This window comes from Bombus terrestris, chromosome 15 (genome assembly GCF_910591885.1).
Source record: "Bombus terrestris chromosome 15, iyBomTerr1.2, whole genome shotgun sequence".
In the NCBI taxonomy this organism is placed as follows: domain Eukaryota; kingdom Metazoa; phylum Arthropoda; class Insecta; order Hymenoptera; family Apidae; genus Bombus; species Bombus terrestris.
In genome coordinates, this window is record NC_063283.1 from 2,264,495 (window position 1) to 2,288,894 (window position 24,400).

General features: G+C 39.2%; 1 protein-coding gene and 1 long non-coding RNA gene across 4 annotated transcripts in view; one reads left to right on the top strand and one right to left on the bottom strand.

Moving 5' to 3' along the window:
• Window positions 1-24,238, top strand: part of LOC100648576 — a 39,955-nt gene extending 15,717 nt beyond the window's left edge. For all 3 annotated transcript variants that reach the window (XM_020866987.2, XM_020866989.2, XM_012316712.3), the window contains 3 exons: window positions 952-994; window positions 20,942-21,113; window positions 21,627-24,238. In XM_020866987.2, the coding sequence (XP_020722646.2) occupies window positions 952-994; window positions 20,942-21,113; window positions 21,627-23,267 (1,856 nt within the window). In that variant the 3' untranslated portion in view covers window positions 23,268-24,238. The remainder of the gene's footprint in view (window positions 1-951; window positions 995-20,941; window positions 21,114-21,626) is intronic.
• On the bottom strand, window positions 442-2,543 carry LOC125386417. Its single transcript, XR_007226548.1, has 3 exons — window positions 2,201-2,543; window positions 1,756-2,104; window positions 442-1,679 (listed from the first exon to the last, which is right to left on the bottom strand). It is a non-coding gene; the product is annotated as an uncharacterized LOC125386417 (long non-coding RNA).
• Window positions 24,239-24,400: the final 162 nt, after the last annotated feature.

Sequence of the window (24,400 nt, forward strand, 5' to 3'; positions counted from 1 at the left end):
GATACAGTCTTGTCCAGTAGTAAAGGAACGGTTGTTCCCTCTTGCTTTTTATTTGTAGTCTTTCGCTTGCCTCGGAATCTGTTTGACAATTCTGATGTAAACTGGTGCAGTGACAAGACTGGTCAGTCGCGAAAAAAGAGTTATTCATTTTCGTAACCGTATCCGCATAGCGTCAACCGTAACCGTAACCACCGTAACCGTAACCACCTTAACCGTGCCATCGCAGGAAAAGGAAAGACAAGATGAAAAGAATCGTTAATGAAGAAAAAAACATACTACCTGAGTTAACTCTAAGAGGTAGAATAAAGATAATATGTCGGAACAGAATATTCCTCTTTTCTTTTCCTTTTTCTTTCTTTAAATAAATAGTGTATTTAAAAAAATCATTTAGAATATTTTATATAAGAAGACTTGCTTTATTTATAAAAGATATAGTATAGATATGGTATAGTGTAGATTATTTATAAGATAGAAGATATACTTTGTTTATAAATAATAGTCAAAAGGATAAATGTACTAGTAAGAAGTTGGTAACCAGTAAAACGAACGAACTCGTCACAGACACTGCACCAACTTCCTGCGGAAATGCTGTACAGTGAACGCAATAAGGAGGAAAGGCGTTCCGGTCTTCTAGCGACCCTATTTTCGTATTGCGGTCACCTTTTCTTTTACCTTTTACGCAAAATACACTCGTTATTGCTCGATTTCATGTTCTTATATTTTTCTCATATCTAAATATCCGGTCAGCATAGCGTTTAATATAAGAACTCTTTCTATCTAGGATATTTACAAATGAAGGGATGCTTGCAGATCGTTCGACTGATCGAAAATGAAGAAGTGTATGCTTGTAGAATATATATTTTTATATATGTATCTATTGTTTAATTTAATTTTCTATACGTGTATTTTATTCTTATACATCAACTAATCTTATCTTTTATTTAATTCCAGATTTGGATCACCATGAACAATCCAGTTATAACGACAAAAAACGGTGAGTGTATTTTTTGGCTTCGATTCATATAGTCGAGTAACATTTTATACTAACTCGTCGAACGTAGTACTAGAAACTTTACGTCTTAACATAGCATCATTTGTAACACTATCATTAATATTTTTTTCTTATAAAAAGTTGACAATATGTACTTCTCTTCTTTATCCGAAATCTTGGATATAGAGATATCATTTTTTAAATCGTTTACTCTAAGTCCTTCGTCATTTTGTTTCGTCTTTTCGTCATATCATTATACCGACAAAGCATTCGTTCGTTATTTACGAATTATTCGAGACCATGCTAAAAAATCAACGATGTATAAACAAAATTAACATTTCATATTAACGCATCATTTGCAAATTATTCGACATTTGAAATATTTTGAAATGGACAATATATACACATTCATGTACTGGATATCTCGTTGAACGCTATAGCTCGAAAACGCTGACCAAGACCATTCATATTTTCTAGTTCCATTCATCGCGAGGAAGATTCACTTGTCTTTTCTTTCTCTTTCTACCTCACTCACCGGTTCCCACCGTTTCTGGTAAGCTTATCCATCTCGTTCGGCGCCGTACTCGTCGGTTTTCTTTCCCGTTTCACGCTTCAACTAGCTCCTACGCTTTATTCGATATCATCCTCCCTCCTTTTCCTTCTTCTTCCTTCTGGAGTTCTTCTATTCCTTTTACAAAAAAGTAGACAAACAGCAGACGGAAATTGTTGTTAAAATTATATCACGCGTTAGTTCGTCTACTTACGTTTGTTCGCATTCCAGCAAGTTTCTGCTGCAGTAGCCGATATTTTATCTTTATATTTCTCTTCGTTGCTCTCGTGACGCGACCGTTAAAAAATCAAGCAAAACGGTTCGGGCAAGCAAGTTCATCGTATCCCTACTCGCTAAGAATAACGCCGCCCACTTTAGCTCGTAGACGGTTCGGGTGCGTTTGGGTCGTGTATATGTTTCAACTTTGCTACACGAGAGACCACACGTGAACTAAGTCTCTAGCAATTTTACTCCCGCCGATCACGTTTGCGTACAGTACTGTACAAGTCTTGGGCGATTTTGTAATAGCAATTAATCGTTCACTGTATCTCGTAACTATAAAACTATTCAAAAATGTTTGATTTTTATATGTTGCGATTAGTATGATAAGAAATGAGACACATCATGTTTGATACATCGTAAAATATGAAATAGTATACCATTTCTTTTTCTTCAGAAAGGATAGGTTATGTTCATTGGAAGGATGGTAACGAACTAGTTTCCGTTGATGTCATAACCAGAGAACCAGCGTAACAGAGTGTTTTATTACACGCAAATTGAACTCAGCATATAATGAAATGAAATTGTAGCGATGACTTAGTAACGTCTAATAAAAATGTCACGTATACGAAGTATAGCTGCGAGCGCAAAGTTCAGAAAAAATTGACTTGATCTAGGGAACCGACATTGGCAAGTACGAAACTGGGATGGTATTACATAACCTAGCAACAGTTGTTTCCTTTTAGTCAAGATATAGCTGAAAGCAATAACAGCTCGACTTTATTTAGAAACTTGAGAACACAGATTTCTAATTAGGTATAACAAGCTTACATTAATCGTTTCTAATACGACATTAATAATCAGATAAGATAACAATCTCGCTCAACAGACTCGAATTGCTTGAAGTCACATGGATCGATTAACAAGGACGAGAGTAGAAATTTGAAAAAATATTCCAACCTAATTAAATGATAATGATTTTTCAACAGAATGGTGTCAAGTTATTTGAACTAATCTGTATGAGTTTTAAGATTTCTGCACGCTGCTGTACATACACATAGACAGCGTTAGCTATCGTATGTAACAGAAATTTAAAAGAAATATCGTATTTGGACATATTCACAGGCATCTACCTTACAATGTAATATACAGTAGATACCAACTCTCATATGATATTCTAAGACCGAAAAGTTTGTTAAAGGGAAGAGCAGTAACGTTGCCAACGAAGCGAGATCTATTTACAATTCGTTATTTGCTTTTACTAATCGAGATTACCATGAAGCACGTTTTCGGTCGCTTTATCGTTATTACTTCCTTTTGTCGAACAATTGTTGAGAATTGTTAGAAGAGGAATTTTTCATAGATACGCGTCAACGACACAAAACGTGTACGCGATACAGGCCAGGCATCTATGCGGTGGTCTCCCTCGTGAATGCAAATGCTTTGCGTTCCTTCTAAGAAAGCCGACTGGAAGGTAGGGGAAAGACAAACGAGCAAATGAGAAGGAAGGAGGAAGGGAAGAAGTGAGAAAGAGATAAAGCAGCGGCTGTCATTGGCGGAGGTTTCCCGCCAAGATGCCCCACGCCAGGCTAACCGGTTTGTCGAAAGGGCCGACCGACCAGCCTCTTTTGGAATATTTCTCAGCTGATCGCCGCAACATTCCCGCTTTTTTTCCACCGCCATCCTAGTCTTCCCTCCAAATTTCTCTCTTCCTCTCTTTTCTTCTCCGTCGTTCTTAACCTTTAAGTTCGATTTTACGAATTAACTGTGCAATCAACTTAACCAAAGGAAGAAAAAAAGGAGAATCGACGAAGCAGTCAAAGAACGAAGGACACAAATTCGAAAGACTCGCGATAAATATATCGAAAAATATACGAAAAACTAAATTGTCGCTCGTGATGAGTATCATAATTAGAGTATTTTTTGAATCGAGTCTTCAGGTAGGTATGAGAAGATGTTGAACATGTTTGTGTAGTACCTGTGTCTCGCGGTCACGAGGATCTGTATACTTACCTGAAATCTTCGAGAAAAGAGCCCACGAAAGGAAAAACGGCGCGTTTCGTTCTTTTGGTCTATTTTGCTTTGTTGCCGTGTGGGACCTGTCGTTAGAACGTAGCTATTGATGTCGTGAGCCTTTTATTTATACAGTTCCCTTCGAATAAATCCACCGTAGAATTCCATTTATCAAACTACAGATCATTTTCTGCGGTTGTCTCGCATTTTTCTCTCATACCACCTTACAAAACATAATTGCGCTATTGGCGTGCACAGACTGTCAAGCAGTTTGAAAGATTTCTATTAGCTTCTTGCTAATTTAAGCGTATTGTTGATTGTCATTCTTCTTAAATTTTCCCACTTTACGAAATAGCGAAATCCTAAGAGCGAACTGCAAACTGGGAACAATTGCTCTAATCGTGAACCATTTGAATCAAAATTCCGGTGAAGACTATATATATATATATGTATACTTGCACGAAATATCTTGTACCTTTTATATTCATTCTCAAATTTGTTTCGAACTTTACCAATACAATCGTGATAATCGAGTCTCGTTACGGTGCTAATGAAATTTCGAAATGTTTCGTAGAAAAGGAAAGGTTTTTACAAGTCCACGAATGCTTTCGTGAGCTGCTATATGTATGTACAGGAATATTTAGCGCGAAAAGATTAATATACAGTAAATACAGCAAAAAAGTTAGTATATTGTATAGTACTGGTACAAAACGTATTTTTGCCAATAAATGGATACTTTCTGGCGGATAAAATGTAAAAGATCTCAGCTTTAAACTACAGAGAGAAAGAGGGAGATAGGAAGATCATTATCCTATAAAAAAAATCATATGTTACGAACAGAAGTCACAAATTGCAAGCACTTACGAGAACGAAATTCAGTCAGCGAACGTGTAACATTGCGGTGAAAAGAAAAGATCGAAGATAGTCGTTCGATGTCGAAAGTGTGCGGCGATCAACCGACTCGCGTTTGATTATTTGAACCGTGATCGTCGTAACGGTTGGAGGCTAAAACGGTGAAGCGGAGATAATGAAAAACAAGCGCGATTCGTTGGATGCGCGGACAACGTGCGTGGACGTTCGTTGCAACTCGACCGGTTAGCGTGAAGAAACGAGACAACGAGGAAAGTAGGAATGAGCGCGGGAAAAGGTAGCCGCGATACCAACGTCGGTCTAAGGGTACGAATGTAAAGGGAACGGAATGGTGTTTACGCCTTGACAAGGTAGGGGGCGAGATGAGATGAAACGAGACGAGAAGAAGACAACACGAGAGCAGGCAAGAGCTGATGGGTCGGGACAGGCCAAGACGAAGTTACAGTGGCTCACGAAAGTACTTGAAGAAACTTTTTCTGTATATATTGCACGAAAAATGTTTTATTTCATTAGCACTGTAACGAGGCACGGTTGTCGTGATCACATTGGCAAAATTTGAACGGAATCTGAAAATGTATATAGAAGTTACGAGATATTTACTTTCCAGTAAATGGAAAGCATGTGCTTCGCAAAGATCGCCAAATTATATGGACAGTCAGCTATTCGCTATACCAGCAAGCCACGATATATAGTGAAACCATGTTTAACGTCAATTGTGTATTTAAGACATTTATTTGATTCATGAGGTATACTAATTTTTCAGTAAATATATGTTTGCAATAAATGTCTTGTAACTTTTATATACATTTTCGGATTGGTTTTAAATTTTAGTATTATAATTATGATAATCGCGTCTGATTACAATGTTGGCGATATTTCCGAAAATCTGGTACAATATACATAGTGTTGATTCGTAAAAAAATTCTATTGTAAATGTTCAAATACTTTCGTGAGCCACTGTACGTCGCGTCGCATCGTCAGAAAGGCAAACCTGGTGGGGGATGGGGCCAGGGCCGGGGCCGGGGCCGGGACTGGGGCTGAGGCGAGTAGGCCGACGCGCGGCAGAAAACAAGCGTGGTCTTTTAAATCGGCGGCTACGAGGGATTTAAAAATGGCCGAGTATGCCTACCCTTGACAGCCGTCCCTTCAGCTGGTCGGGCAAATACCATCAGCTGACCGGTTTTGGAGGGAAACTGACTGAGATTCTCGGTGGTTTCGACCATTTCCGCGAAACGAGCCAATACCATGCGTCGCTAATTGCTTTTTTTTTGTGTACAGACCATTTATTGTGTGCCCTTATCCAGTCCGTGACATCTATAGAAGAAGAACGGACATTGGCCGAGAATACTATTTTAATGTTTCCACCGGTCTACAATACGAACTTTTCCGCTTGTAACTTTCCAACGTACTACCTACTGAGAGTTATCGGAGACTCCGCTCCTTCTTCTCGTATTACCAGTGCACACGTGGAACAAATGCAAGATTGGATTGGAAGCGCGTGGTATTCGAGGAGCACGCTAAAATAAGATCGTGTATTTATAAATATTTAAAACAAGCGTATATGCGTATTTGACGGAAGCGAGGAAGTAAACGCGCGAATTAGCGAGTATACGTGTGGTCATAGGATGTCTTTTGTCATTCGAGATCAAAGGAAAGGAGCTGTTATCCGCGCACATACACGTAGCTACTCTCCGAACAGGTAGAGGGGAACAGGTTGTTATTCGTACTTATACGATTCACTCCCTCACAGGTAGCTGCATAGCGGCGGTAACCAACGAGCTGGACCAAACCCGAGAGCTGGTCGAGAAAGAAAGAAATCGGATGCATGCCTCGGCGGCTCGTTCCGGGGGATGAATTTTATTACGGCCTTCTTATAGTTCTTTCCTTTTATACTCGTTCCAAGATTCAGAGATCGTTATGTTCAGATCGTATCGATCGATAAGTGCCTTCGTCTTTCTTCTTCTTGGGCGCGTGTTATCAACCTTTCACACGTTTCATCTTTATTCCGACTTCATCTTTTTGGATCGTCTTATATTTTTAAATAAACGGAAGAAGTATTTACGTGGGTTGGTTTGATGCGTTTCTCTAATGCCGCGTCGGTTGACCGTTGCGCAACTTCCTCCTTCCTCTCAACTTCTTTCTCCAGTATCCACTCGGTGCCTGTTTGTCTGCATGCCTGCATGTCTACCCATACTCGTTTCCCCATCATCCCGTCACCTCATCCGCCTCATCTTCTACGCTTCTCGCGCCCCTCTCTCAAACACTCCTTTCGCCTCTCTCTTTCCGTATCTCTTTGCTTTCTTTCCTCCTTTTCTTCCTTCTATCATATCTTCCCCACCCACCAATCTTCACTTCGTTCTTTCGTCTTTCTCCTGCCTCCGACCCTTTTTCCTCTCTTTCTTCTTTTCTCGCGCGCCTTTTTTCTCCCACTCCTTTTTCGTTTGTTCTCTTACTATTCTTCTGCCATCTCAGTTCTCCGTTTATCCGTTACTTTTTCGAACCGTTTTTACTCCACTCGTAACGGTGGAGTTCGCCCCCAGCAACAGCGCCCTTCCAACCAATTTTTTCTCTCCCTTCCATTTCCTACATTAAGCCTCCTACCACCCACTCCATTTCTCTCTGTCTCCCCCCACTCTCGTGCTTCCTATCGCGCTCTGTCGTTCGTTCACGCGCCAATCGATCGTGTGCTTACATAAGCACAAGCATTTAAAAAACTAGCTTCGCGCAATATTTCGAACGGTCCGTAACGTCGAACGTTGGAACCTCGCTGTATGTAATCGGTTATAAAGTGTATTCGTGTACCGAGATCTTAACGTCCTGGTAGAGGTGGCTTTGTGCGATGCGCAAAACGAGCAATTTGAACGAACGACCTTCGAACGCCGTGGTCTTTCACATCCTCACTTAGTAACCGAGCTAGCGTGAGAAAGTCGCCCCGGGGATGAACGACGTTGGTCGCAGATTTTCATCTTTTAAAGAAATTCGTTTCCTCGAGTCGTGGAAAGCTGGTTGGAAAAACCCATGTAACTTCACTGACCTCTCTGTAGACCAGCTGAGTCGTTTACGCGCGAAATTTCACTCGTCAATTTTTTCCAGGCTTGTTTTCTTTTTTCCTGACAAATTTTCCAACCGTTTCGTTCAGGAACTAATCGTATAATGTGAATTTTGAGATTTTTTAAAAGCCTAGAATGAAAAAAGTTATATGGTCTAATAAATAATAAAAGGTGATTTTACATCGAAAGGGCTGCTCTTAGGACCTTCGCTGATTAGACATTTTTTATTCCTCTCGATGAGTACTATAAGTTGTTTAAGCATCCAACCCCGCTCTTTTTAGCGGCCCGTATTTAAGCGATTAAGAATCGGAACGGCGAGTTAATTCGTCCTTCCCAGGTTAACAGGTTAAGACCGAGACTGAAGAATATCGATTGATGCTTATTGTTTCGTTACTTGATGCAGACGAAACCTGTTGCAACTAGTTTCATTGTGAGCGAAATACTCGAGACTGTACGATACGCGACAAGTATAGAGAAATAGAAAAGAACGGCTTTCTGGGAAGGTCGTTTTATGAGAACGGTACGGAACAGGTCCGAAGGAACGTCGTCGTCTTGAAAGGAACTAAGATTTCACTGTGAAGCGACAAGAGAGGCCAGAGCAAACTCAAAAATAGGAAACTGTGAGAGGCATTGAAAGAAAATTTTGAGCTTCCGCGGTGCTTGGTTAGCACGGTACATGGGTGGTAGATCGCTTTGTCGGAGAGTTGAAAAAGAGAAAGAGAGAAAAAGAGAAAAGTTGAGTCGCATTAGAAGCATACCAAAGCGATCGTACCATCGCGAGAGATCGTACTCCTTTCCTCTTCGTCGTTGTCATTGCTGAGAATCATACAAGCAGATGAGAAAATGAATCGAGCATGACTAGACGACAATCGAGCTGCTTGTTTGCCAAATCGTGGCTAACTCCACGAACCAAGAAGTAAAGGAAATTGACGAAATTATACGAGACAGCAAGCTTCGATATCGATCAAGTGTATTGACGCCAAAATTTTTTAAATCTCGAACTTTGATCTGTGAGTGGTCCAATTAGACTGGAAGTTTTATGTGTAAACGATACATGTATATATATCTGATAGAAAATAAGGCTGTAAAAGATTGAATATTACGATCGACGATATCAATCGTATCGTTTAGACTGGCACAAAATACCAGAGGCGTTCCGCAAGATAAGAGTAACCGGAGCATTTAAACGGGAAGCGGTTGCGTAGGGACTGTAAATACGCTAATTGGGACATGGTCACAGCAACGTGCTTTAACGTCGGTTTAATATCCTCTAGAGCCGAGGGATTGGATCAAGTGGATATTACTCTTTTTCCGTTTTAAACGAAACACGGGTTAGGATATATCGTGTCAGAACCAGGCCAAAACGACGTTGGCGTCGCTTCCCTCTTTCCCTATGTACTGTCGCTATTATTCAGATTTAAATACAAATAAACGAATATACAAATTATACAAATAATAAAAATACTTTTCACCAAATACGTTATACAACCGAATGATTTTCGATCGTAACTCTTCCCGTTTGGTATAGGGGAAGGAAGCATAGAAAGATGCAGGGCATGTATATGCACTGATATACAAGCCGGCGGGAGTTAGCGGGAGTTGGCGGGAATAGGTAGGCGGGAATTAATACCCGTTACGTGTCGAATAAATCGAAGCTAGTATGCAGTTTGTTTTTACTCGAAATGTTCGCCTACATACTGCTATCGGTATTCTTCTTGAAAACAAGAATCTTTTCCTTTTTCCTATTGTACCTTCTCTGTATCTCCATCCCTTATCGTCATTCCTACCATGTTTACATCGTCACTTCTTTCCAACACTCTGTTTTCCTTATCCCCTTGTCAGTAGTCTTTCGCTCTTTTAACCGGAATCTTCTCGCCCCTATTCCCTATTCCCGTTTCCAGATCCGTTGATTTCTGTGCCCTCTTCATCGCGGCCTGTTCGTGTCTACTTTGTACTAGTTGCTTAGTTCAATGTCGAGTCCCTTTTCCCCAGGGTTGGAACCGAAGTCGCGTCGGGGTCGTCGAAGCCCGAGACCGAGAACGAGAACGAGACCGAATCCAGAGCCGAGTTCGAGACACGGCAAAACAGTGTGTTCCATGGGTGGTTGCTCTCTTCTCTCTCTCTCTCTCTCTCTCTCTCTTGCTCTCTTTTCCCCTTCTCTTCTCTCCTCTTCGCCCTCCACTCTCGCTCTTTCTCTCTCCAGCATGTACACACACTTGTACACGCGAGAACGCTCGCCTTCCCTACCTCCTGGTCTCGGTCTATCTTTTTCTCTTTTCTTCGTTCCCGTCGCACCGTCGCGAACCTCAGCGGTGTCGCCTCTCCCCACTATAAAAGACCACGACCGACCGTTGAGATTTAAATTCCTCTCTGGGTGGACGGAGAAGAGTCTCCGGCCTGGGAACGGCGGCAACCTTCCTGCGCGGGACGAGGAGAAACTCATCGTCTCGCCGCTTTGACCGTCTACGCCGTTCGGTCATCGTCGTTTTTCCCTCCATTCCTTCTTTCGCGTGTTTTTGGGAACCGGCCCGTTTTGCGAATCGTACTTTTATATATAAACGTACTTTCTCAATTGAAAATCCTGTGAAACAGCAACAATCCGATCTTTTTAACTATCGCACGATACAGGAAATTCGTTACTCCTTTCGTTATTTCCTTCGCGTGTTTTTGCCAACCGGCCGCCGTTCGGCCAATCGTACGTTAGACGCATTTGTACGAGCGTATTTCTTCAATTGAAAATCGAGTAGAACAGGAATGACAGTGCTTTTTAACATATTTTTGATATATCACAAGTAAACATGCATATTCATGGATAAATGCTGTTAGTTTCTATACAAGATAGTCGGTTGCGCAAGTTGATTTTTGTATTAAATAGCCAGTCGACAATGTGTTAACTATCGCACGATATGTAGATAAAATTTGGCTTTTTTTTTTAATTTGCTAGTATCGTCACTCGTGCGTCTTCGAATGGAGTGATTTATGATCTGATTACGTTTGGAGTGAGTTGAATGAACGGAATTTTTAATACACGAAACACCTCAACATTTTCTGCGGTTGTGACGTGATAATAATTACAAATTCGATCGTCATTGACAATTTTTACACGTTCTTGTGAAAAGAGTTTATTACACGTATATTTGCAGCAAGTTTTAATTTCACTGTCCAAATTCTCCTCCAAATTTTTATGCTTCGAATCTGCCTCTTGTTTCGATAAGAGGAAGTTGCTTAAATGATTAAAATTGAAAGTTCTTACGTATATTAACAATGACCGTTAGTCTCCTTGAACTTGGTAAATTTTCTCGACAACGAAATACGCGATTGGTTCCACGCTACAAGGGGTCCAAGGGATACAACAAAATTGAGAACGTCCTATTTTCTTGTCGCGTTTTCTCCCGTTACACGTTTGGAAGATATATGGTTTACTGAAAACAGTCGGCGAGAAAGTTTGATCTCAATTGAGGAACTGCGTAAGATGTATGTTCATGCAGGAAGTAATTTCTGTTAACATGCGTTCAGTTCGAGCGACAAAGTTCAGTTGGCGCGTACCGAGGGCCACGTGGAACGTACGAAGAGGGAAACGTTACCGAGAAATAAATGCGAGATGCGTACGTACGACGATTTGATCGTTTGGAAGTTCGTTAGATCGTTCATGTACTGGCCAGTTGGGGAGGTGTACGGTTTACGTGATCGAGTATAGTCGACTTTCGCTTGGGTAGTAGGAAGCGTTACACGCCCCCATATAACACTTTCGGCCTCCCCCATGAGGGCACTGTGTACCGTATTGTCTAACGCTTGGCTCTTGCGATATGCTATACGGGTGCAGCTGTTACACGAGCTTTACTCGCACGTGAATAATCGATGAACGCGAAACGACTTTCTCGCTGGGATAAATCGGCTCGTATCGAACGTCCATCAACGTTCTTATTAGGATATTCCATAAATCGTATTCGCAGGTAGATCACGGGAGAGAAACGTAATCAGTCGTATAATATCGTTCATAAGTCATCCGGATGCTTGATTGACCGGTGGTAACAATATCTTATACGTGCAATAATAAATTAAAACAGTGGTGTACAAATAATTTTTGTAGCCACTGCATAACAATTACGAACGCGAAACACACAACGATATTTATATGTATATAAAAAAAATAGTATCCTACATCTTCGACTTTTTACGCGAAGAATCACATGTTTTTCTGTTTGTATCGAAATTTCAAGATCGTTCTGTATATTCCTTTTTCTAATTTTCCAATTAATATCTTTTTCATTTTTTTCGTATCTTATCTCTTCTGTATCATCCGCACTTTCTCTCTCTTTCTCTTTCTCTCTGTTCCCCCGACACACACATGCATATGCTTGTCGGCATCAGTTTAGCATCGGCGAGATTGTTGATAATGCTAAAAAAGATAAACGGGAGAGGAAAGATGTAGCGAATAAACGAGTGATAGAGAAAGGCGAGAAAAGTGCGAAGAAGCGAGAGAGAGATTGCGCGCAGGAGAAGGGGGCGGAAGAGAAGAAGGACGAGGGGAGAGAAAAAGAGATCGAATGATAAAGTTCAGATGAGCGAAACGAGGAAGAAGAAAGGAAGATATCGTCGCGATATTTCGGTTGCGGTTAAGCGTCGATAAGAGTCGGTGGTAATCCCAAGGTCTGGGTTTGCGGGCACCGTTGCATGGCTATTCTCAGAAACCTAGCTGTTTGAAGCGCGCCAAGCCCCTAAGCTGTTCGTATGTTTCTCCGTTTAACTCGTATGACAAATTCTCTTCGTATGTTAGTTCCATACATTATAGTTATTTCCATATATTAGGTTGTTGTATACCGTTAATTCTTTAAACAAGTTATATCTTGAACGGAAATTTATACAATCACGAAAATAAAAGTTGACAAGAATCGCGATAAAATCGAAATAAAACAACAAATTCCAGTATAGCCATTTCTAGACAGAATTTCATACTGTCGTCTATTTATATGGAACGTACAATTGCTTACAAACTCGGTACCAGGATTAACTCATTTTTGCAAAAGTATGACATTGTCGACATTGTCGATATCGTTGACACGACGAATTCGTGAATTTTTCATTAGATTGTCTTTAGACGTTTGTTACAAATGTTCAGGTTCTATCCAGCGAGAGATACAATCGTATCACCGACCGCAGTGACATTAGCAAATATTTCGATAGAGCAACTCTTCCATGGAGTTGTAAAGCGTTCAAAGTATAATTACTCTGTATCCGTGCGATAATCATCGAGCGTGTTTAGACAAGCTGTTTCTCAACTTTCCGGGAAATTTTTGGAATTAATACAGGCCGGCAGAAGGTGGAAAGATGATAGCAGATCACAGGTAAAAAATAGCATATAAAGAATAGATAGGTAGTGGTTCGACAGGGGGTTGGAATTTTGTTCTATTTGGCAGGTCGGCGGTGCCGAAAACCTAGTGACCCTCCTTCCTTTGATCGATTCGCAGAGAAATTTTTACGTTTACCTTCTTCTATTGTGTAAATAGAAGTAGAAGGTCGAACACAATAAACAAAATGTAAAGTAAGTGGCAATGAATTATCAATGTTTTCAAGAAATATTTAAAAACTATTATACGTAAAAAATATATTTTTTTTACTTATTCATTTAATTCTTGCCTTTCGGCTTTGTATGATTTCCAATTTCCGACATTATTTTTCGACAATAGATTTTAAGGCATCTATTTTTATATTTTGTGTTGGAAGTTGTATTTTTTTAAACCATAAGCACGCATTTTCCATTGTTTCATTATAACCTGTCCTCTACAATAGCTTAACAGCTTGTTTTGACAAGTTTTACGTTTTGACAAAGCTTACGAATTGAGGATAAGTACCTGAGGTAATTAAACGACCCCAGACTAACGGTACATCTATTTTTATATTTTGTGTTGGAAGTTGTATTTTTCTAAAACATATGCACACACTTTCCATTGTTTCACTATAACCTGTCCTCTAATTGTAGAGCTACTGAGCTTAACAGCTTGTTTTGACAAGTTTTACGTTTTGACAAAGCTTACGAATTGAGGATAAGTACCTGAGGTAATTAAACGACCCCAGACTAACGGTACATCTATTTTTATATTTTGTGTTGGAAATTGTATTTTTCTAAACCATATGCACACACTTATTGTTTCACTATAACCTGTCCTCTAATTGTAGAGCTACTGAGCTTAACAGCTTGTTTTGACAAGTTTTACGTTTTGACAAAGCTTACGAATTGAGGATAAGTACCTGAGGTAATTAAACGACCCCAGACTAACGGTACATCTATTTTTATATTTTGTGTTGGAAATTGTATTTTTCTAAACCATATGCACACACTTATTGTTTCACTATAACCTGTCCTCTAATTGTAGAGCTACTGAGCTTAACAGCTTGTTTTGACAAGTTTTACGTTTTGACAAAGCTTACGAATTGAGGATAAGTACCTGAGGTAATTAAACGACCCCAGACTAACGGTACATCTATTTTTATATTTTGTGTTGGAAATTGTATTTTTCTAAACCATATGCACACATTTATTGTTTCACTATAACCTGTCCTCTAATTGTAGAGCTACTGAGCTTAACAGCTTGTTTTGACAAGTTTTACGTTTTGACAAAGCTTACGAATTGAGGATAAGTACCTGAGGTAATTAAACGACCCCAGACTAACGGTACATCTATTTTTATATTTTGTGTTGGAAATTGTATTTTTCTAAACCATATGCACACACTTATTGTTTCACTATAACCTGTCCTCTACAATAGCTTAACAGCTTATCTTGACAAGTTTTACGACGAATTGAGGATAAGTACCTGAGGTAATTAAACGATCCCAGACTGACGGTACATCAATGGAGATTATTTGCTTCCTAATGCTACCCAAAATAAAGGCAATATTCCTTGAAGGATCATAAACGACAGATTTCATAACGATAAGAAAGGTAGTTCCTAAGTTAAGGGATAAAGTTCCCTATTCAATATCTATCGACCATAATGTAATATTTTGTGTTAAAAGTTGTATTTCTTTAAACCATAAACCATGCGCCTTATAACGGATTAAAAATCTTCACAATCAATTTTACAATTAACATTGATCGATAAGTAAGTTAATTGATAAGTGGTAATTCTTGAATAGTTTCCATTATTAGAATTTTCCAATAAATGTAAAGAGTAGATGTCCTGATACTTAAGGCCGGAGTGTACCTCTTTCTCCATTTCGTCTTCCATTCTTCTCCTCTTTTCACCTTATCAGTCCTCCTCGTTCCTTTTACTCTTTGCACGTCGCGTTTCTTGTTGTCCATCCCGTTCCTGCTGCTTCTTCACTTCCCAGGGTGATTATTTTTTCTGACTTCCCTTCGTCTTCATCTATCCATCTAAAAGAGGGGACTTTTGATAGCTGTTAGCGAGGGGTTCGAGCAATTTTTATTCTCTTTTCCTCCTCTATATGTCTTTCTTTCTTCCTTTCGACTGCTTCTCGGCATATTGCGAATTTCGATCTTCTGTACAGTGCATCTGCGACGGCTGCATGTATCGGAAGAATAGCAAGAACGACCAGACTGTCTTCTACACCCTTCAGGATACCGAAGGAACAGATGATGATCTCGTTTAGGAGGCTGTAAAGCCGTCTTGTTCTCTAGAATGCTTTACGGTTGCGAGGTCATTATCATCGGCGCTCTTCTAATACATTCAACTGTCTAATTGCTAATTAAAATCAGCGTATTTTTTTCAACAATCTTTCGTCTTTTTCGTATTTTTACGATTACATTACGATCATATCAGGTTATGAAGTAAGTTCGAATCTCTTTACAAGAGATATCAAAGATCGTTATCTCAAAACCAGGTCTATTTGACTCTAATACAATTCCCGAACTATTTTTTTAACAGAGAAAAAGAGTTTTAACATTTCGGAAAAATCTTTAGGATAAAATTAAAATAAGGAATAACGCATATCGGTCATTTTATAATTTTCCTAAACTCTGGAAATAGTTTACCGGTAAGCAAATACGACAAAATCGTAGAGATTTTCATTTCCCTCCTGAGAAATATTAACAATTATATATTAACAAATATTAACGCAATTAAAGTAAGTAAGGTACAGCAGATATTTCAATAAAATCCTTAATTTATTGCACTAAGTGAAATCAATAGTTCGATAAATCCTTTAAACTTAAATTAAACTAACAAAACATCTGGCATTAAATTTGCCTAATCTACAGATCCTTCGAAGCTAAAGTTTGTTGCTTATTATCTTTGTATTAACCCTAGAACATTCTGGCATTTGAAACCTCGTATCCTACGATTCATGTGTCGTTACACTTTCCTTTCCGTAGTAAATTTCTATAAACTATTTATTATTGTTATAAGATCTTATACGTCATTTTATAGAAATGTAAAAATATTTCTGTTACGTTCTTTAATAATGTTACGTTTATCCAATTTTTATATGTCTATCGATCATGTGCAATCTTTACGAAACATTTCGCGTCTTCTTCTGGTGAAACGTTCGCGGGATGAACATAAGGTGCATATACATCATATACCTGTATCGGTAGAGTAATGAAGTATCACTCAAACGCAACTTACGACAAAATAATTTTTATATTTCCGTACTTATCGAATTATTTTACTTCCTGTGTTACGCTTCCATTCGCAAAATCGAATTGATCGATGTATAGTATACTGTACGGTGTATAATAACATGTCAACGAATTTGATTAAAAATAAATAACCATAGTGTATACTTGAAAATGGAGAGAATCTTGAAAGTGTAAGGTATTACGTAAATGACTGCCCACGTTTTCGTGCCGATGTATGTCGTTAATGGAACGTCAATGGGACATCGTCACGATTATACGTTTGTATAGAAATATACGTTTCACCCACCGTACACGTATCTTCGTGTATCTACACGTACACGATCATATCTTGTACACGCATGCGTGCATACAGCACACGCTCGTTTGGAAAGTGTCTGTTACATGTACACACGTATATGCACTTAGCGGTGCACCATCAGGGTAACCCATGGTTGGCACGTGCCAACCATCACAATGGATACGACCATCTGCACTCTTTCTTATAGAAAAATCAAAGTCGTAGGGAGCCAGGCGTTTGCCCGATTCCAAGTTCCCAGTTCCCTTGCAGTCCGTTATACGTTCGAACCGTTCGTTTCCCGCGGAAGACGGTTTCTGGACCAGTGCCGAGTGTGTACTTACACGCACACACGGCAAAGAAAAAGCGTGATAAGTCTGGTTTTTTGATTTCGATGTTACGTTCAGAAACCATGTTAATCAACCGCATAAATGGAGAGGTAAAGAAAAATGACGATGTCGAAGACGATGCTTCTTTTAAATTTACCTTAAAGTTTATCGTTATCTACCTGCGATCATCTTCTTCATCATCTCAAATGAACTTACAGAAGTAGGTCGTTTGTTTCTTGAGAAGCGCGTGTTAATCGTGTATCTAATGAAATGAAGAAGTTAGTAAAAAGCGGCGGGTGTAGCATGATATAGTGTATGATACGAGCCCGTTCACAGGCCAATGTGGTTAACGCCACTTTTTGAAATTTCTGAAATTTTTATGACATAGTATTTGATCGACGCTTATCTCGTATGTAATTTCATCAATCTCTCTCTACTTCTTCATTTGTGGAGTTAACTGGAGAACAAATAACTAACTCGTATATAGCACTGATATATCGATAAGAATTCGAGTTTTCATATCAGGTCTGTATACTTTTTAACGATTTTCCGCAAGTTATCGATTATCTAAGTTGGATTAGAGATTGTCTGTAAAGCCGGTGTACGGGTATAACGTGTCGCGAGGATGGAGAAGGTGCACAATCAGCCAGCTGTACGTGAGGGGTGCCTTTGCAACCCCCGATATATGGCAAAGTAAGCAGCTGAGCTACCCCCATGGTCGCACTGTGCGTTACGCGCGTTCGATGCCCTATAGCGAATAATCTTTGCATTTATGACTGCTGGGAACAGACCGATGGATCGTTCGTTATGTTCCTTCGGTCCCTTACTTGTTCACCCTCTTCTCGACTTCTCTCCTCCGCTTCTTTTTTTTTTTACTTCGTCTGTCCTCTAACTAACCTTTGTTTATTGCTTCAATACGCGATTACCACACCAAAGTGAGAAGCGTAAAGCAGTAAACCACAATTTTACAACCCGGACTAAAGAAATTAAGAGATTTATACTTTAGATTTTAAATGATTTTGGTAATAAATGACCAGATAAATAAATAGGTAATAAAAGATAACATAAATAAATTTAGGTACATGTATATTTGTATTAAATAGAAAAAGAAGAGAGCATCGTTAGAAAATGTGTAATGAGATGTCAAGCAGGAAGCACGAGATGGGTACCGATGGTATTTTATTAACGACAAGGAGAGCAATGCATAAATTAGTGTGGCGAGGTTACTACCTGATATCCCTATTTATCCCTTTTCCCTATTTATCCCTATGATTAAACAAAATAAGACATTCATATGTACGCGCGAACATCCGTTACGAACTTATTTGCGCGATTGAATTTTACGAACGCATACCTGACGTGTCCGTGTGAAAATCTTTAAAGAATGCGAGGGTGGTATCGGAGATCAGGTGAAGCATTGTGATCGGCAGAATGAAAAAACGGACCGAGCTGTACCTGCTGAGAGCTGCATCCTTCGGAATGGTCGGTGCATCAGTCGACGGAAAGAGGAGCGTAGTAACAGAGAGAGACGAGAACAGGCCCTTTCAGTGCGAGCAACAACTCCTACGGTCGGCAACCTTTTCCGGCCTGGTATCGAAAGTGAGCTAGCCAGTGAATGACCGAGTATACACATAGGCATGAGCGCGAGAAAGAAGGGAACATAAGCAGCATAGATTTAAATGTTCCTTTTTTTCTTCTCCTTCTTCTTCTTTATTCGTCTTCTCCTCCGTCTTATCCTTTTCCTTCCTCTTTGAATATAATATATATGTCGGTTTGATAACTCTAGATATGTTAAATAATTTCTTTGAAAACGCGGTCTCTTCTATATTAATTAACTTTGATAATGAGCGCCTTAGATATGGTCTTCTTTAAAAGCTTTCCAACTGGAAACAAATATACAATGGATCTCGAAAGTAACTTGGAAATCTACAGTGGAGAATTTTTACGTACATATTGCACGAGTTATACATTTTATAATTTCTAATACTGTAATGAGGCACGATCGTCATGGTCATATTGGTTAAATTAAAAATTTAAGACCAATCCGATAATATACGTTGCAAATATGTAATTTACTGCAATCATAAGCTTACGATCATTAAAATATTAGGGTGGAACATGAATAATAATTTTAAACATATAATTGTGCCAAAAATAGAATATTATGTATTATTAATATAACGAGCAATTAACTGTTCATGTACGAGATACTCTGATAATCTTTATGGAGCGTATGCTTCTGATGAATATCTTGCAATTTCTATATACATTAACAGACTCGTACCAGATGTTACCAACGTAATCACGATACACAAATATCGTATGTATGAGATACAATTGTACCTCATTACAATATTAATGAAATTTCAAAATGTTTTCTGTAACACGCGCGATGTATTCATGGAAGCTCCCTATAAATATTCAGATATTTTCGTGAGCTACTGAAGACATAATATTTTTCAAAGCCAACGAGTAAGCGAATATACACGTGTGAAGAAACCTGAAGTTACTAAGGTTTAAATAGTTAAAGAATTTTATCAATAGACTTTTATTTCGAAACTAGATCGAAGTTTACAAAGTCGTAAGGGAACATATGCAGACGCAAGTGTGCTTCTATATATATGTACATTTCATATAGATTTAGCGACTGGTAAATATCGGCGAACGATCGAGTAAACGAACAAACGGATGTAACGAAACAGGGCGGCAAAGAGGCAGAAAAGGGCCCCCCATAGCGGTTACCCTAAAGAGTGGATTCCGCGTTCCGTTCTCCCTGTACGCCCTGAGAAGATTTAGGCGGGCCCTTTCCCAGTTACCGATTGGTCGGCCCTTTCCCCCCACCACACCAGGCTGCTACATATAAAGACAGACTTCCCGCCAGGCCACTCAGATGGTAGGCGACTTTGCGGGTTGCCGTGCGTCGATTCGAGTCCGCAGTCGGTGTAACGGGTGGCGGGGTATCGTTCGAGCTTTTAGGTACCGTCATTTCATTATTTAATTCGATAAATACGGCCATTCTGTACTGCGGTATCCTGGCTCGCACAGTTCTTTTTCTTCTCGTTTGTTATCATTGACTGGTTTTAACTGTGACTTCGTGTTTCGTCGTTGATCGCTATGTTCTGGCAAGATGTTACTAATTCGTGTGAAATGTGGCAATATACAAGGTATATATCATAATAACGCTAATTTTCTGCTTCCGAGCTATGTCGATTTTTCGTTTCTTTCGCCTCGTACTTTTCGTGTGAACGTGCGTGTGAATATGTGTCTGTAAATTCAGTGCAAATTCAGTGAAGTATATGTACATAGAGAAAATTTGTTTACATTGCATCTACGTGTTTTTGGAATTCAATATGTTCGCAAAGAATTCTTAGTAACATGTCCATAATTTCACCTACTATAACTATATTAGGTCTTATCCTATGTCTTTTACGTATTATACGTTCTTATTATACATGGATCAGTGATTTCTAAACTGCGAAAATAGATATACCGGTGAAATCAGTTTTGCGCGTCTGCTAAGTGCATGTGGTGCTCACGCGCAAGCGCATTCAGTTGGCGCGCTCTCGCTCTACCATATTTCTTCGTGTTGTACATATGTAAAGTATTCTGGCAGTAAGTTTCGTTAATGAAACGGCAATGTGCGAACGACAACGTGTTCTTTTGTATCGCTCAGCTTTGTAAATCGCGTAAAATTCTATTTTAATATTATATAACTGTGTTTAAGAAGGAAGAAACGCGATTAATTTCGAGGCAATTTATAGAAGTTAATCATTCATTCACAGTAGAATATTATTGCGTGTAAAACATGTCGATAATATCTGTGGCAATATTCCTAAAGATGTGTTCAATGAAATTCAAGGTGCGTGATTTTCTTCAGTTCGAGAAATCTTTTGTTCTTAATTCTAATTTCCGAAGTACGTATCTTTATCGGGATCTAGTTATAGAGGTTAGGTTTATCATTGAACTGATATTGTATTTTTGTAATTGCATGTACAATTGTGTCTGTGTGTATAAAGGTATGTAATAATTATTTCTTTTCTTTATAGCCTCTTCAAGGATGTATTTAACATTAGAAACACTTCGGACGGCACAGTGAAACCCAAACCAAAAGTCCGCCGGCTAATTGGCATGGCTGCGCGACGTCTTTCCAGTCCAGAGCCACTTTCGCCATCTATCGACAAAGAAAATAACAGCCCGCATGGTACTAGCCCGCAAAAGGTATTGTTATCAATACATATGTTCTTGCATATTTCGACTTCTTTTTCCATTTTTTCTTCTTTTTTTGTTACCCTTGTTAATTCTAACTAGTGCTCTTTCGTTGAATTACGGACAAGCGTAAAACATCACCTTTTATATCGTCGCGTTAAGAAAAATATGCACCTGTTCCTACATTATTCGTGGCTATTTATCGCTCACTTTCAGCATCTTGAATATATTTAAAATAGTTACCACATACGGGGGCGCGTGTCAAAATGACACTTCCGTCTCTGTTGTATTTCGAATTGAATTAAATCGAATCTAATCTGTCGATTAATCTAGACTCGAACTGAATTAGTTGTCGTTATCTGTATTTTGAACAACCGGCGTGTCACATTCTGTCACATTCCACACCGGGTCGGTCTATAAAACTTTTTTTTTACATGGTCAAACAATAAGCGTCAAAAGACAAAATTAATTCGATAGAGTGTGATAAATACTCAAGTCTAATTAATGTATTTTAATGTGTAATAGATCGTCGGTACAAAAAGGACCCGTCATCCTCTAGAAGATAGCGATCCGAATAGTCAAGACAGCGGATATGGGGCGAGCTTCGTTGAGAGAGAGGAAAAATCGAGGCGAGATAGATTTCGATTTGCGGAGCCCTTGGCCGTTGCTCCACGTCGAATGTCTATCGAATCTCGGAGTCCGATGGAGTCGCCGGTACGATCATCGCCACACCGAGCGCGAATCGCACGATGTTCCCTCTTTCGAAGCATTTCATCCGGTTACGAGAGTATGGATGATGGGTTCAACGATCTGGTAGATACCGAGAATTTGGATGATGCGACGCAATTACCGAATGGTATCTCCACTTTACTCTGCGGCAATATCGTCGGTGCCGAGGTCACGAGTACATCAACGAATCCTGTCTCAAGTAATCAAAGCACGCCCGAGTATCCACGTACCTACCGCAGCGCAAGCGGAAACTTCAGACGGTCATTGTCGTTGCAATATGAAAAGGAAAATCAAAAGATCTCGTCGCTTTCGAAAGTACGTTCCTGCTTGTTTCGTTCTCCGAATGCGAACTCGTCGACTAAGACTCTAGATTTCGACGATGGTAGCCCACTAGCGACGACTATACCCGTTGCACGACGTCGACGAATTGCTGAAATCACCGACGAGAACACCGACGCAGATACTTTCAATTTGCCGTTTGCTCGAGCTTCGAAACGGCCTGAACCACTGATGAACGAGAGCCCGAGACTAGTCAAGAGATCACGAAGATCCAACAACTTCTTTGAAGTCGTCAAAGATTGTAGCAGTGGTGAAGCCACGATGTTCGAGATGCCAAAGTGTAGGTCGTTACAGAAGAGCTTTTCTACATCAGGAATAGAGACGGCGGCTGTAATAGAGACGATATCGACGAAAATGGAAATAGAGATGAAAATGGAAACGGACACAGAAATGGAGACAGAAAAGGAAACTGGGACAGAGACAGAAGTGTCCTCAGAATTGGAAGCACACGCGCATATCAAATCGGCTATTCATCGCAGCGTCACCGATAGCGATCTCACAGGAGATTTCAGCAAACCATGCGTCCTGCCATTAGCTGTTGGTCATCACGAAGATTTAAAATCAATTTCAGTCGATACCTTAGCCGCTTTAATACGTGGAGAATTTAACGATAGAATTAATTCGTTCGAAATCGTAGATTGCCGTTATCCGTACGAGTTTGATGCAGGTCATATCCAAGGTGCTCTAAATCTTTACAGTAAAGATCTCATCGAGCAATCCCTATTAGATCCACTGAAAAATACGCCTGAAATTGAACCAGATACGAGTAAAAGAAATATTCTAGTGTTTCATTGTGAATTTTCGTGGGAACGAGGTCCAAACCTCTCACGGTTTCTACGAAGTTTGGATCGCCAACGTAACAAGGAATATTATCCCGCTCTCTATTATCCGGAAGTTTATTTGCTGCATGGTGGATATGAGCAATTTTACAGGGAACAGAAGGAATTATGTTCGCCACAGGGTTATCGACCGATGAGTCATCCTGATCACCAAGCCGATCTCAGACAATTCCGAAGCAAAAGTAAAAGCTGGCAAGGTGAAAGATTAAGATTTAATGGTTGTGCAACGCGTAGTAATCTGAAACGTCTAGGTTTTTAAATAAGTCTCCATTTTCCTCATTATCGTTTCTGTCACTTACCTGATCTCCTCTTTTACCTCTCTCCTCTTTTAACTCTCTCCTCTTCACTTTTCTTCTTACTTTTCTTTCACCACCTCTTTTTTCTTTTCTTTCCTCATTCCTCTCATCTCTATTCTGTTTTCCTAGAATTAACAATCAATACGCTCGAGATAAAGAATTTGCAGAAAATTGTATAAAGGTGCAAATTTAAAAGTTAAAATAATGACAAAGTGGAATAGGAAAAAGGAAAACGGTTTCCTTTTTGCGCGTGAAATTTGTACGATCGTTCCTACGTATTACTGTAAATAATAGTAATTTCTTTAATTTGCGAATACGCTTAATTTTTTAGTTGATCAATTGTAAAGAGATGATATAAAGAGCATGTACACGAGTACGATAAAGGACAACGACAGTAAAACTATCCAATTAATGCGAAAAAGGTCACATTACCGAAACAGTATTAATACGAAAATTGAGATAAAACAGTTGTAGAACAAAATTGTATCATAATACTTTCGGATAGGATACTCTCATACCCATTCGATATCGTATTTTCATCAGATTCGCACGACCTTGAAATGTTTTCGCATAAAAATTGATTCTAAACATCGTCGTTGTTTCCTGATATTCTTGTTCGCCAAAGTTTAGCGCATATGTGTACACCAGTGTAAAGAAATTATGTTTAAGTGGGGTACATTGACTAAAGAAGGGTGTAGAGCAATTGTTTATGAAGAAATGAATATATCTTTAAATGTGCAAGCTTGTACGAATGTTGTATATGGATAGTTTATGTTGTATGACGTACGTATGATGTGTATACATGTACATAACACATGTGCGCGTATGCGTATATGTAGGATGATATGTAGCAAAATCAAATATGTCTCCATTTAGTCTGTGTACAGTGCATTATTTCATTATAATATAGCATTCAAATAATTTTGTTTCTGCATTTCTGTTTCTTTATTTGAAATTCGTATTTTATAATGCAAGTATCTAAACACCTGATGCAATTCGATCAAAAGATCAATATCTTTGTTATATTTTTAAAATTATTAAAGATTTCCATTTGAAATGTAATGTACATGTTTGCAATAATTCAGCAGATACGTTA